The sequence below is a fragment of the Scomber scombrus genome, chromosome 4, assembly GCF_963691925.1.
Source record: "Scomber scombrus chromosome 4, fScoSco1.1, whole genome shotgun sequence".
In the NCBI taxonomy this organism is placed as follows: domain Eukaryota; kingdom Metazoa; phylum Chordata; class Actinopteri; order Scombriformes; family Scombridae; genus Scomber; species Scomber scombrus.
In genome coordinates this window covers 33,049,534-33,064,533 of record NC_084973.1, presented here as the reverse complement: position 1 = coordinate 33,064,533, position 15,000 = coordinate 33,049,534, and the positions used below count along the sequence as shown (strand labels likewise).

Sequence of the window (15,000 nt, the reverse complement as noted above, 5' to 3'; positions counted from 1 at the left end):
CCTTCCTTCTTTCCTTCCTTCCTTCTCTCCTTCCTCCCTTCCTCTTTTCCTCCATCCCTCCTTCCTTTTTCCTCCCTTCCTCTTTTCCTCGCTCCCTCCTTACTCCTTTCCTTCTTCCTTCCTCCTTCCTTCCTTCCTTCTCTCCTTCCTCCCTTCCTCTTTTCGTCCATCCCCTCCTTACTCCTTTCCTTCCTTCCTTCCTTCTCTCCTTCCTCCCTTCCTCTCTGTCTTCTCTCCTTACTTCCTTCCTTCCTTCTCTCCTTACTTCCTTCCTCCCTCCTTACGCCTTTCCTCCCTTCCCTCTGTCCTTTCTTGACCTGAGGACAACAGGAGGGTTAATACAGTAACTTTATATATAAACTCATCACTGAGGTTCATTTTTAGTTATCTTGAACATTTTTCCTCTTTGCTTTCAGGAAATGAACAAACTGAGGACGAGCAGCGACGAGGAAGAGGAAGAGGAGGAGTCCAGCGAGGATGAGGATGAGATGGAGGTGGAGACGAAGGCCTCCAAGTCTAAAGGCAAATCTCCCGCCAACGGCTCGGCGGCGAGGAAGAAGCGAGCGTTCGTGGAGATCGAGTACGAACAGGAGACGGAGCCTCAAGCCTCCAAGAGCAGGGCGGCCTCGTGATGTCACAGCATTCCGCCGGCCAATCAGAACTGTGAACTGTGGTGATGTCAGCGGGTTCCGTATGACATCACAGGAGGAAAGTTCTGACTTAAAAACTCAGAACAGAGACTTTAAAACTGTTTATTTCTGTTTTATTGAATATTAAAGTTTAAAGGACGAGTTCACAGTTTTTCAGGCTTGTTTTAAAGCAGCAGCTGTGATGATTCCTCCTGTTTATAATGTTTATAATGTTTATTAAAGTATAAACAGGAAGAATCATCATATTAACATCTGACTGCTGCTTTAAACATTATGAACTCGTCCTTTTAACACTTTGCTTTATTATGATTTCTGTTGTGTGTTAAATATTAAGCCTTAAATATTACAACAGTATAAAAACACCACATTATGAACATGTGAATAAATCAACTTTGGAGTAAAAAACAAACTTATAACTTGTTTTATGATAAATGTTAAAGTTTGGATTTTTGGAGATGGAAACATTTTTGTCTTAAGTAAAAAAAACAATAGTGTCAAAAGATTTAAGTTTCACATGAGGTCATTTATTTAGAATTGGTTTAATCCTGTTGTCCTAGAGTCCAGGAAGGAAGGGAGGGAGGAAGGAAGGAGGGAGGGAGTGAGAAAGGAAAAGAGGAAGGAAGGAAAGAAGGAAGGTATTGGGGAGGAAAGAAACAGAAGGAGGGAGGAAGGAAGGAAGGGGGATGGAGGGAGGAAAGGAGGAAGGAAAGAAAGAGGAAGAAAGGGGGAGGAAAGAAAAGGAGGGAGGGAGGAAAGAAGGAAGGAACAAAGGGGGAAGGAGTAAGGAAAGAAACAATGGTTGTAAATAGGGATGCTTGATATTGACTTTTGCAAATTATAAATGTACTATCCGTAGGGAACACTTGGAAATAGTTCCAAACCACAGACATAAGCCCCGTTTCTGGAGGCGGGACCTTTTATAGGAACGTCCTCTCACTCCGTCCTCTCAGCTGTTGTGTCTCCAGCAGAGTAGGACCCAGATAGGACTCAGATATGACCCAGATAGGACCCACCGGACTCTGACGGTGACGTCACAGAGGCGACTCGCCGAAAGCATAACAGAGAAAACGACAACGAGGAGGTAAACCTTCTGTTTGTGTGTTCGTGTACATGGCGGTGGACGCTATGAACTTGTTAGCCACGGTTAGCGACCCACGAGTCTAGTGTGTTGTTGTTAAACGTCATCAAGCGCCGGTAAACGTCCCATGCTGCGTTCATCTAGGCTCGGTTATAAAAACCTGATACCGATATTAAATTTTTAAGTAAATATCGGCCGATAATATCGGACAACCCTAGTTGTAAATGCTGGTTTTATGGACGCTTACTTAGAAAGTAGAACTAATGTGATTCATTACATTATTCATTATTTTGCATTTTGTGACTTTCAAATAAAAACAGCCATATATTTCCTCATTGAAGTTTTCTTAAAAATAGTTAAAATCTTGTTTCGTCTCGATCTCTCAGCCTGATCACGCGCTTCACAATGAATTTGTAACGATGCTCTCAGGCCGTCGTTATTATGTACCGGTACGCAAAACAAACCGTTATGCAAGTGATTTTATCCCTTTGGCCATAAGGCTGTTAAATACTTAAAATGCAAAACTGATCTTGGTACTTTGCATCTGGCTTTTCACTGTGTGTCACTAAGATGCTTGATGGTAGATGACAGCTGCTGTATCTATCGTTGTTGTCTTTTTATATATCTTGTTCTATTTATAATGAATGGGCTGACTGTAGAAATGAATTGTCCTTCGATTCTGGTAAAGGACCGTTGCTGCAGGTCTTCCCTCGCTCCATGTTTCTACTCAAATAAAAGGTAAAAAAGCCCAAATTAAGAACTAAAAAGCCCAAACAATCAAACAAACAAACAAACAGACCATTGAGACAGACTTGAAGCCGAGCCTTTAGAGTATATACAGTATATATACTTTATTTACAAATTACTGAATCCCCATGGTTGTACAATGAGAGGTACAGCTCGAAGAAAATCATTACGTCATCATTTAGAATATAAATAGTCAACAAATCAGAAAGAAGCACATTTGTTACTTTTAGCAGACGGATCAAAAATCAACAAAACATTACAGGAAGGAAAAAAAAAAGAAAAGAAAGAAAAATGGTCAGAGCACGATACAGCCAGCAGGGGGGGGGTGGGGTTACATCTGTTCAGCCTGATCACAGCGCCCCCATCAGGCCGATCAGTATAACCATTAAAACGCTTTATTTTTACGAGCATTTAATTAATTAGTTTTGTGAATTTACCTATTTTGTCCACTAGAGGGCGACGACACGCTTCTCCTTTGAGTATTACTCCTTCAATTTAATGCTTGTGTGATTTTATTTTGGCGGGGAGGGGGGGGGGACTTTAAGGCGGCGCTCACAATAAAACATTTTTCTTTAGTGAATTCTTGTTGATTTTTTGGACTTTTTTTGGTCCCTAGAAACTTTTTTAAATCTTTATTTCTGAGTAAAATTTAAAAAAAAAAAAAAAAAGAAAGAAAGAAAGAAAAAGAAAAACCAACCCCTCCCGGCCGATGCAGCGTGCAGGTTAATGCGTGTTGATGTTTCTCCAAAAAAAAACCTTCAGTTGTGTATATTTGTGTATATTTGTACAGTTGGGGAGGGAGAGGGGCTTCGGCTTCATTCATAAAATCAAGCATCACAGTAGAAGAAGAAGAAGGCTGCTGTCCACCAATCAGAGGACAACGAAAGAAGTAAAAAGCAGCTCTGATCTCTTTCCCAGACAGATGTGGACAGATGCTCCAGAGTGGAAACACATCTGGACACAAAGCAACAGGTATTTAAACTCGATGGGAAACTCCCGCTCTGACTGGTTCTGTACACGAGAGAGAGACTCGCCAAAAAAACCCAAAAACCACAGAGGGGCCTGACTTTTAAAACTCACAATTTTAGATTTTTATCATTATTAACTATCACATTTTTAACATACTTTAACTTAGAATTGCATAAACCTCTCAATCATTTACATTTCCAATCTTTAAAAGGAGGTAAAATATGTAGATTTTTAATATTTCTGATGTAATTAATTAATTAAACCCTCCTGTTGTTCTCGAGTCAAGGAAGGAAGGGAGGATGGAAGGAGGAAGGAAAGGAAGGAAGGAAGAAAAGAAGAAAGGGGGGAAGGAAAGGAAGGAAGGAAAGGAGGGAGGGAGGGAAGAAGAAGGAAGGAAAGGAGGGGAGGAAAGAAAAGAAAGAAGGAAGGAAGGAAGGAGGGAGGGAGGGAGGAAGGAAAGAAGGAAGGGAGGAAAGAGAGAGGAAGGAAAGAGAGAGAGAAGAAACAGTAAAAACAGACGGGGTCAATTTGACCCGGGAGGACGACAGGAAGGTTAAAATGTTACGCATCATAACAGTCGGTTTATGACCAAAATATCAATTAAAGCAACTTTTACGTATTTTTTCCAGAGCATTAAAATAAAGTGAAGCTACATTTTCGCAGTTTTTTTGTGTGTGTTTGTTTCTAAGCTAAAAGTTAAAGTTAACGCTGGAATGATTTTTTTCTTCTTTTTTTCTGTTCTCAAAAAAGGACAAAATTTTAACGCCTGACCGAGTTAAACCTGACAGAACCGAAAATGGAGCCGATGACGTAGAAGTTAGAAGAAAAGTAAGAAGAAACGTTGACGCACTTCAGGACATCGGGGCAATCAAAGGTAAACGAAAGATCGCGTTTCTTTTGTTTATTTCGTGGCGCATAATCTTTTACAATATGCTCGTAATAAGTCGTAATGTCCCTTTAAAGGTGCAATATGTTAAAACTGTCAAATGTCAGAAAGTTAAGGTTTCCGCTACGTTACATTACACTAGCGCTGCATCAATAGAGCATCATCATTGCTCCGTTAGCTAAGAAACTAAGTAAGTAGGACTAAGTACGATAACGCTGAGCTAACGTTTGCTTGAATAAATTAACCCAGAAGAGGAAAAGTTACTTCTTCTTCTTCTTCTTCCTCTTCCTCTCATGTTGGACTGAGTGCAGACCGGACTCACTATCGCCTCCTAAAGGTACAAATTGGTATTACAGGACAGAACGGGCCTAACTTCTTTGGCATCAAAACTTATTTCTTCACATTCTGTTGATAATTTTAGTTCATTTGGAAAAGTTTTAATCTAAACTTGTTACATATTGCACCTTTAAGATTTTAAAAGTAGTATTTTATTGTTTTTAATGTGTTATTTAGACTTTTATTGGGCTAATTTTTGCAGGATTATGTTTAGTTTAGTTTCTACAATGAACCAGAAACAAGAGGAATGCATTTACGTTAAAAAACAATCTATTTTTCTTCCACCAAATATGCATCAATTACATTTAATATATTTGGAAACTGTTTAAAAAATAATGAGAATAATTAGCAGTGACATTCTGGTTCAAGTCCAATGTGTTCTTCATCATCTCCTTCAATCAGTCGCTGAATCGCTCAACTGAACTATCAATAAATATTAAAGATGTCGCCTTCATGTCGTCGGGGAAATTAAAATATTACTTTAAGATAGTTCAGACTTTCAAAATCCTGTCTATGAACCATCGTGTGATAAATGAGACCCGAGAGAGTCCAACTTCTCCTCAGGTCCCTTTGAGATAATCCTTAAATATAATCAGATGACACATCATACAAATTAGTTCATTTGAAGCATATTAAGGCTTTTTTCTAATATCGCATTCTTATAAAGTAAAAGGAGCAGAAGCGAGACACATTTCCTGACTTTTTTGCCCCTATTATCGGTCGAGCTCCAACAATCCTGGATTCCCCAACGTCTATAAATCAACTCAATAACTTCTCTGACAAATTACATTCTCTGGGTTATTTCTGCAGACTTTAGACGCAGTGACACGACTATTTTCAGAGGCTTAGTCGTATTAACCGTGATGAGTCAACAGATCGTTTAACCTGACTGGACAGAAGTCAAACACCTGTGAGATTAGTGAAAATGCCTCCAGAGCTCCTTAGAGACACAAACAACAGTTTTAACAGTTTACAAGTTTCAAAAGTCTCCAATGCACATTAACAACAGTGTAAAATGTGTGTTTGACCCACGTTAACATGGTTTAATCTACATACAAACCACTGAAGGAATAAATAAACCAAACTATCGGGCAGAAAATCTCAGAAAGCGCAGCAGCACATGTTGAAGAGCGTCGACTGAGAATGTGTGAAACGAGGAGCTGACATGAAGTTGAGCAGAGGAAGGGATGAAAAGAATGAACGAATAACAGATTTCCTGAGGGAGGCGGGGGGGGTTGGGGTTTAGATGTAGGACGTGTTGGAACAAAAATACAAAAATAAATCCAAACATTCATATGAAGAGCGTGTGTCAGATGATCTAGATTTATAGCCATGGTTGTTCTTAATTTGACCGTGTGGTGTTGATCTGAAGGTTTGATTGGACCGACGGCCGAGCTGAGGATCTGAGTCCGATTTGGAACAAGCATGGTCTGTAATATGGTGAAGTATATAGTCCAGATGTGGTCTACAGGACAGTCCAACACTAAGCCTTGTACCTTTTATTTGTCTCTAAAGACAGCGGTGTATCGCATCTGGGATGAGGGGAGTTAAACCTTCACTGGAGTCGGGCCAACAGATCTGGTGCTGTGACTGATCCAGTGTGGTAGATATCTGGGCTGCAGGTTGGTCCGAAATGGTGCAACATTTTGATTTGTCCCTGGGCACATGTGGGTAGTCCAGTCTTGACAATAGGGGTTCATCTTGGTGAAAGGCTGAATACTGTCCTCCTCTGGGTTTAGAACAGTCTGAATTAAACTGGGTTTGGGGCCTCTGGATTTGCCCATAGCAAGGCCCAAATTTAGAACAAGGGTGATCGAATTTCAGTGCAATGTAGTCCAGGTTTGGGCTGTTCAGGTACTTCAAAATGTAGACTACCCTTGCTCATATAAGGATCATGCTCCTGGGCAGGGAAACAGTCTGAGAGTCAGAGATAAGTCCAGTCTTTAAAAAGAGGGTTGATTGAGCTGATTCTGGGCTTATAATGCCTTGATCTGGGATGAAGGTGGTCCAAGTGCAGTCCAGCTTGAACCTTTGCTCTGGTCGGTCTACAACGATGTACACATGTGAATAAAGACGATCTTGTTTTAGTGAATGAAGTCCAGATTTGAAGCTTTGTATCTGTATTTGGCCTTTTGCATGTGGGACAAAGGTAGAGTTTCAATCAGGTCAACGGTGTCTCAGGTGTGGAGAAGAAAGGTCTGGGGATTCTCTAGTCAGGATTGGCCTAAGTTTGGGCCAGGAATGTGGGCTAAAGATGTTCATGGTTGGGTTCTGGATCTGTTCATTGCAAGATTTGGAACTGGGGTCAACCGAATTTGGTGTAGTCCAGATTTGGGCTGTAGGTTTGGTCCAAATTGGAGCCTTGCATCTTAATTTGTCTCTGGGGGCATGAGGGTGTAGTCCCAAACTTAAATAATTATTGCTTGACCCGGGCCAACGGCGGTCCGGAGGGGAGTCAAGTCTTGGTGGGATGACAGCTGTCCTGTTGCTGTTTCTAATGGTCTGGATTGGCCGAGGTTTGGGCCAAGTGGGCGGGGTTATAGGCTGATGGCGGTCTGGATAGTGGACTAGTGAGTGAGCTGGAATGAGACCACAGATGTTTGGATAGTTGAAGGTTTCTAGATGGGTCTGTGGGTGTCTGAGGTCTGGATCTGACTACAGGTGGTTGGACTGGATCACTGCATTAAATCGATGTAATCCGGCTAAATCCTGTTGGACACGCTCTGGATAGAAGAAGCATATTAGTGCCAGGCGGAGAGGGGTTCTCTGTGGATCTGTCTGTGTCTGTTGGTCTGTCTGTCGGGTCTGTAGTTTCTGTCTGAGGTTAGCAGCTGCAGCCTTCTTTGGCCGGCTGGCTGTCGGCGTTGAGGCGGCCTCCCTGAGGCGCCGATGGCTTGTGCTGGACTCCTGACTCGGCAGCATTCAGGTCCAGACTGCCGTCCTGGATGTTCTGGTAAATCCTCTTTGCTGCCTCAAGGAAAGCCTCCTCCACATTCTCCCCTCTGGAGGAAGGAGAAAGGGAGCAAAATCAATCAAAACACAAATAAACACATCATAAGAAGTTGATATAGATTTAAGATTAAAGATTTATTGTCTCAGAAAACATTTAAACTGAATTCTTAATTAGATTTTCTCTCCATCTATGAAATAATACATCTTAACCCTCCTGTTGTCTTTGAGTCAAGGAAGGAAGGGAGAAAGAAGGAAGGAAGGAAGGGAGGGAGGAAGGAAAGGGATGGCGGAAGGAATGATGGAGGAAAGAAGGAAAGTAGGAGAGAGAAAGGAAAAGAGGGAGGGAGGAATAAATGACAGAGGTAAGAAGGAAGGGAGGAAGGAAGGGAGGAAGAAGGAAGGAAAGGAGGGAGGGAGGAAGGATGGAGGGAGGAAAGAAGGACAGAGGAAAGAAAGTAGGGTGTAGGAAAGAAAGAGAAGGAGGGAGGGAGGAAAGAAGGAAGGAAGAAAGGGGGATGGAGGAAGGAAAGAAGGAAGGGAGGAAAGAGAGAGGAAGGAAAGAAAGAGAGGAGGGAGGGAAGGAAAGAAGGAACAGTCAAAACAGACGGGGTCAATTTGACCTGGGAGGACGACAGGAAGGTTAAATCAACAGCGTAACGTGATGTAATAGACAGTAGTGCTCCTGTAACTTTGTACTCCAGTGTTCCCAGTTCGGCCTGCTAAGCATCCTGACCTCAACCCCATCTAACACCTTTGGGAAGATAAGAGTTGAGAGTTTGTGTACTTACGTTTTAGCACTGGCCTCTAGAAACAGCAAACCTGATAGAAGCAGAAGCAGAGACCAGTCAGCCAATCGGATTTCAGTATTAGACACACAGTAAACGCTTCTTTATTCACCTCATTGGAAAAGAGAACCAGGCTTTTATTTCTAATGATCCCTGTTAACAGAAACTCAACACTTCCTCCGTGTGTTGTCTTGATAAATTCAATATAACGTCCATTTCCTTAAATCATATCAGATGTTCCACTTTTCAACATAGTTAATCGACCATGAATGAAACTCAACTCTTTCTCCAGGAAGCCGCAACTTTATAAGTACTGTGACAAAAAAACGACATGAGGGTTAAAGAGGACTCATTATTTTCATCTCCAGCTCTATATTAATATTCTGTGTCTCTACTGGAATATCTTTGCATGATTTCCAGATAAAAACTCCTTATTTATCTTCTACTGGTCCTTTAAGCAGCCGCTCAGTTCAGTCTATTAACAGGCCGTTTTAGCTCCTGTCTCTTTAAGGCTCAAATATATCCGTACAAAACCAAAAATCAAGTTGTGTAGCTTTTACCAAGTCTAACATAGATATCCAACATTATAGCAGCATATAAACCTAAACATTACCCAGGCGGGGAGTTCCATTCCTCTGCAATGAGGCCAACACAGAAGTAACTTAAAACTGCATTCAATGGAGAATTCACCAACTTCTCACTTGATTTCTAACCTCAGTAAACGTTTTCAAAATGTGTTTATGGTCTCAATCGCTAGTTTAAAGCCTTCTTCAATGCAGTATGATGTTCATTTGGGACATTTTGGCCTCCCTGATTTTATATGTGACGGTAAAGCAGGGTATGCATTAGGGCGTGGCTACGTGGTGATTGACAGGTTGATTGGTTCACAGGTTCAGGAGGGCGCCTCATGCTCCTCCTGATGCCCATATAAGTAGAATCTCTGTTTTTATTTTTCCCAGCATGCATCTGAAATTTTCAAGATGGCGCTGCTCAGATCCGATACTATTGGCCTCCGAGCAGCAGTCCACAAACCAATGGGTGACGTCACGGATGTTACGTCCATTTCTTATATACAGTCTATGTCATTACCCTAACAAAACAAGAAAAAGCATAATATGTTGTAGGATCAGTTCTCACCGTTCTCCTCAGCAAACTGTTTGGCCTCCTCGTACGTCACGTCTCTCTGAGCCTCGAGGTCGGCCTTGTTACCAATCAGAATTATCACCTGCACAAACACACACACACAAGAAACACTAAACCAGACTGGACTATAAAGTTTAGACTCCAGCTCCCACAGAGGATTCACCGTCTGAGTCTGATGTACCAAGAACCAGACTGCACAAAGCCAGCAAAGCATGTTAACACTGTGGTGAAATGGCACCACCCAGTGGCCGCAGTCTGCATTACAGCTTCAGGATATACAGAATGTTAATATATGAAACGTATCCGTGTGACGATACTGTGAAATAATCTACAACACTCTCACGAATAAAAGCACAAACATTAAGAGAAATGCTTTAAATACTAAAACACATAAACAAAGAGACTTTATCAGTTCTTTTGGTAACATTTGTTTGTTTTTGTCCTTAGTGGCTACTGTGCAAATACGGTGACAACAAGAACAAATTGTGACTTTTTTAAATTATCTGAACTTTTTTTTTTTCTTTTTTAACTTCTGTGTTTAATTGTTTAATTATAAATGTACTGGTTAGTTTTTCTTGGGGCAATGTTAGAGGAAGTGCAACTCTGTTTCTAAAGCAGTTCCTCTTTTCTGTTGTCTTGTGTGTTTGTGTGTCTTCTGTCATAGGCTACTTTTGGGGACACATTTCTGATTTAGGATCAGTTAATAAGGGATAAAAGCTGTGTCCCCAATTGGGAAAAAGGCAGATTTTTGGGGTCAGTGGTTAAGTTTAGGGTTAGGGTAAGTCTGCAGAAAATGAATCCAAGTCTATGTAATGTCCCCAAACGTGACCATGGTGTGTGTGTGTGTGTGTGTGTGTGTGTGTGTGTGTGTGTGTGTGTGTGTGTGTGTGTGTGTGTGTGTGTGTGTGGACTCACTGTGTTTGGATTGGTCAGGTTTCGGGCGTCCGTCAACCAGCTGCTCAAGTGGTTGTAAGTACTTCTCCTGCACACAAACACACAAAGAGAGCGATTATTCCTCATAAGATCAAACCAACTAAATCATGTTACTATCGAACTACCGAGGACGACCCCCCCCCTCCTCCTCCCTCCCTCCCGGTCCAGTACCTGGTGATGTCATAGACCATGAGGGCCCCGGCGGCCCCCCTGTAGTAGGACCTGGTGACGGCCCTGAATCGTTCCTGACCGGCCGTGTCCCAGATCTGCAGCTTCACCTTCTGGCCGTGGACCTCCATGATCCTCGTGCCGAACTCCACGCCGATGGTGTGAGGACAGTCGGCCATGACTACACACACAGAACACACAGCGTCACTACAGCTGCAGCGATCGGTCCGTTTGTAAGGCCCATTTATGCTCAACGTTAAATACGGATACGGAGCCTCCTGTCCGTTCATTTCCAAGATCCATATTACAATGTGAAAGTGATTTTAGTGGGTTTTTCAAGATTAATTGGCACTGGCCTGAAAAAAAAGTCATGTGGTGCGACCATGATTCATCTTGAAATATCTTATATAAATAAAAGATCATCATTTACAAAAAATGTTTTAAAAAAAATGCAAATACTTTGTTTCCAAACCCTTTATATTACTGAAAACTTGTAAAAAAAAAAAAAAAGATGTGAAGCGTGTTAAGTAAATTAATTAATTTCAAGATGAATCATGGTCGCACCACATGACTTTTTTTAAGGCCAGTGCCAATTAATCTTGAAACACCCACTAAAATCACTTTCACATTATAATATGAATTTTCAGGTACACAACACTCTGAATGTTTGAACTACTGCATTAGATATGCTTGTTTTTATTATTCTACAATTGAGTTGTTCTTTATACGTCATTGACCCATTTACGAATGTGCTTTTTAAAAAAAGGTCATTTTCTGGATATTCTGTTAAAATGTGTGCAACATTTGGATGGAAACTTGACTTATGAACTGAGACCAGGCAAAGAATCATGTGGACAGTGAGAGAAGAAGGTAGAGGTGAAGAAAAGAGTGATTGAGAGGATGAAGAGCAGTAGAAGAGACTCACATTTCTTCTCTGTGAACTGGTGCAGCAGACAAGACTTCCCTACTCCCATATCACCTGCAGAGAGAGAAAGAAGATCTTTGAGTTGTAAGTACAATTACTCAAATACTGTATTTAAGTATAGTTTGAGGTATTTGTACTTTATTGTAGTACAGTTTGAGGTACTTGTACTTTACTGCAGTACAGTTTGAGGTACTTGTACTTTACTGTAGTACAGTTTGAGGTACTTGTACTTTACTGCAGTACAGTTGAGTTACTTGTACTCTACTGTAGTACAGTTTGAGGTACTTGTACTTTACTGTAGTACAGTTTGAAGTACTTGTACTTTACTGTAGTATTTCCATGTGATGCTACTTTCTACACCTCAGAGGGAAATATTGTACTTTCTACTCCACTACATTATTTGACAGCTTTAGTTACTTTTCAGATGCAGATTTGACACAATGGAAAATATAACAAGCTTTATAAATACAACACATTGTTAAAGATGAAACCAGACAGCAGTGTGTAGTCGGCTCACATTTCAGATGTCTATGAGTTGTTAACAGCTCCATCAAATACTGATTTTTCCCTCTAAACTTCTCACATGGTTTCATTTCAATAAATGTTCAGATGATCCAATATTTCAGCAAAAATCAAAGATTAGAGAAAAAGTAAAAAAACTGAAAACACATTTGTGTATCAGAACTTAGTTTTTTCTTCTTTCCCATTAATCATCTCCCCTCACATTTATCTGCTGACCCTTTGGAGGGGCCCCACCCCTAGGTTGGGAACCACTGGACTAAACTAGCTAACTGTATATAAAGTAGTGTAAACTAGCTCCACCTCCAGCAGCTACAACAGTAACATGCTGCTCTAACACTGATGCTTCACTATTAATAATCTAATGATGTCATAATAATAATATATCAGTCAGAGGACCAAACCACTACTTTTAATGTAATACTGCATACTACATCACTATAATACTGTAGTACTTTTACTGTAATACTGCATACTACATCACTATAATACTGCAGTACTTTTACTGTAATACTGCATACTACATCACTATAATACTGCAGTACTTTTACTGTAATACTGCACACTACATCACTCATAATACTGCAGTACTTTTACTGTAATACTGCATACTACATCACTCATAATACTGCAGTACTTTACTGTAATACTGCATACTACATCACTCATAATACTGCAGTACTTTTACTGTAATACTGCATACTACATCGCTCATAATACTGCAGTACCTTTACTGTAATACTGCATACTACATCACTATAATACTGCAGTACTTTTACTGTAATACTGCATACTACATCACTATAATACTGCAGTACTTTTACTGTAATACTGCATACTACATCACTATAATACTGCAGTACTTTTACTGTAATACTGCATACTACATCACTCACTCATAATACTGCAGTACTTTGACTCACCTATGATGATGTATTTAAAGATGTAGGAGTAGTTGTAAGGTGCTGCTGTCATCTTGAAGCTGGGAAGGAAAGAAACAGACTGTAAATAATTTGACTAACAACAGGAATCAGCTGACTTCCTCCTGTTAGCCTTTAGCCTAGCTGCTAACAGGCTAACAGGCTAGCAGTTGGAGGCCATAATAAATAAAACCTGATGAAACAGTGAAGCAGAGACACACAGCGGGTCAGCAACACGGCGGGTTTACCTTCAGTCTGGATGTCTGTCTGCTCTGGAAACAGGAGGGTCAGATATTATCTCTGCTAGCTGGTTAGCTTGTTAGCTTTGCTGCTGAGCCGTCAGAGAAAGCAAACTCCTCTTCCGCGATTCTTCTTCTCCGGAAAGAAAAAGAGGAAACACTGCGAGACTCAGAGGGAGGACAGCGCCACCTAGTGTCCCGAGGTGAGGAAGTGTTTAAATAAAATACTGTAGAGCAGGAGGGTGCAAACACTTCCTTCCTTCTCTTTCTTCACATGTTATCGTTAACCCTCCTGTTGTCCTCGATTCAAGGAAGGAAGGGAGCAAGAAGGAAGGAAAAGGGGGAAGAATTAAGGAAAGGAGGGAGGGAGGAAGGAAGGAAGGAAGGAAAGAAAGGAGGGAAGGGAGGAAGGACAGGAGGGAGGGAGGGAGGAAGGAAGGAAGGAAGGAAGGGAGGAAGAAGGAAGGAAAGGAGGGAGGGAGGGAGGAAGGAAGGAAGGAAGAAGTAAGGAAAGGAGGGAGGGAGGAAGGAAGGAAGGAAGGAAGGGAGGAAGAAGAAGGAAGGAGGGAGGAAGAAAGAAGGAAGGGAATTAGGGAGGAAGGAAGGGAGGAAGAAGGAAGGAGGGAAGGAAGGAAGGAAGGAAGGAAGGAAAGAAGGAAGGGAAGAAGGAAGAATGAAAGGAGGGAGGAAGGGAAGGAAGGGAGGAAGAAGGAAAGGAGGGAGGAGGAAGGAAGAAAGGAAGGAAGGAAGGAGGGAAGGAAAGAGAGGAGGAAGGAAGGAAGGAAGGGAGGAAGAAGGAAAGGAGGGAGGGTGGAAGGAAGAAAGGGAGGAAGGAAGGAAGGAAGGAAGGAAGGAAGGAAGGAAGGGGATGGAGGGAAGGAATGAATGAAGGAAAGGAGGGAGGGAGGGAGGATGGAGGAAAGGAGGAAGGAAGGGAGGAAGAAGGAAGGAAAGGAGGAAGAAGGAAAGGAGGATGAAGGAAGGAAGGGAGGAAGGAAGGAGGGAGGGAGGGAGGAAGGAAGGAAGAAAGGAGGGAAAGGAGGAAGAAGGAAGGAGGGGAAGGAAGGAAAGAGGGAGGGAGGGAGGAAGGAAGGAAGGAAGGAAAGGAGGGAGGGAGGAAGGAATGAAAGGAGGGAGGGAGGAAGGAAGGGAGGAAGAAGGATGGAAGAAAAGGAGGGAGGAAGGAAGGAAGGGAGGAAGAAGGAAGGAAAGGAGGGAAGAAGGAAGGAAGGAAGGAAGGGAGGAAGAAAGAAAGAAAGGAGGGAGGAAGGAAGGGAGGAAGAAAGAAGGAAATGAGGGAGGAAGGAAGGGAGGAAGAAGGAAGGAGGGAAGGAAGGAAGGAATGAAGGAAAGGAGGGAGGAAGGAAGGACAGAAGGAAGGAAGAAAGGGAGGAAAGGAGGAAGGAAAGGAAGGAAGGACAGAAGGAAGGAAGAAAGGGAGGAAAGAAGGGAGGAAGGAAGGAAGGAAGGAAGGAGGGAAGGGAAGGAAAGGAGGGAGGAAGGAAAAGGAAGGAAGGAAGAAAGAAGGAACAGTCAAAACAGTCAATTTGACCCGGGAGGACGACAGGAAGGTTAAAAGGCTTTCAAAGAAATGTTCTCAGTTAACATTATACAGAATCTGTTTGGGATATTATTGAAAAAACCTAAAATATAAATATTACTTTTAACACACTGAACGCTAAGCAGTGGATGAAAGGTTAAGAGTTTAATTTTTATGATGAAGAACTACACATGAACCCAAATATAATGA

At 41.7% G+C, this 15,000-nt stretch overlaps 3 protein-coding genes across 4 annotated transcripts in view; 2 read left to right on the top strand and 1 right to left on the bottom strand.

Moving 5' to 3' along the window:
* mak16 (MAK16 homolog (S. cerevisiae)) overlaps positions 1 to 1,050 on the top strand; it is a 6,471-nt gene extending 5,421 nt beyond the window's left edge. For both annotated transcript variants that reach the window (XM_062416918.1, XM_062416919.1), the window contains one exon: positions 417 to 1,050. In XM_062416918.1, the coding sequence (XP_062272902.1) occupies positions 417 to 632 (216 nt within the window). In that variant the 3' untranslated portion in view covers positions 633 to 1,050. The remainder of the gene's footprint in view (positions 1 to 416) is intronic.
* LOC133979436 (uncharacterized) overlaps positions 1 to 15,000 on the top strand; it is a 1,726,912-nt gene that overhangs the window by 1,040,833 nt on the left and 671,079 nt on the right. The gene's annotated exons all lie outside the window — the stretch shown is intronic.
* On the bottom strand, positions 2,552 to 13,394 carry LOC133978636 (ras-related protein Rab-14-like). Its single transcript, XM_062416928.1, has 8 exons — positions 13,260 to 13,394; positions 13,015 to 13,073; positions 11,573 to 11,626; positions 10,651 to 10,828; positions 10,462 to 10,528; positions 9,541 to 9,628; positions 8,407 to 8,437; positions 2,552 to 7,668 (listed from the first exon to the last, which is right to left on the bottom strand). Exons 2-8 carry the CDS (start codon positions 13,064 to 13,066, stop codon positions 7,491 to 7,493), a joined length of 648 nt encoding a protein of 215 aa, XP_062272912.1. The 5' UTR covers positions 13,067 to 13,073; positions 13,260 to 13,394; the 3' UTR covers positions 2,552 to 7,490.

Excerpts from the sequence above, each read along its gene's own strand:
- LOC133978636 (XM_062416928.1), bottom strand. The coding sequence starts at position 13,066 with ATGACAGCAGCACCTTACAACTACTCCTACATCTTTAAATACATCATC. Across the intron at positions 11,627-13,014 it reads CTTTAAATACATCATCATAG|GTGATATGGGAGTAGGGAAG; the intron begins GTGAGTCAAAGT and ends CTCTCTCTGCAG. Across the intron at positions 7,669-8,406 it reads CTAGAGGCCAGTGCTAAAAC|AGGGGAGAATGTGGAGGAGG; the intron begins GTAAGTACACAA and ends TCCTTCCTCCAG.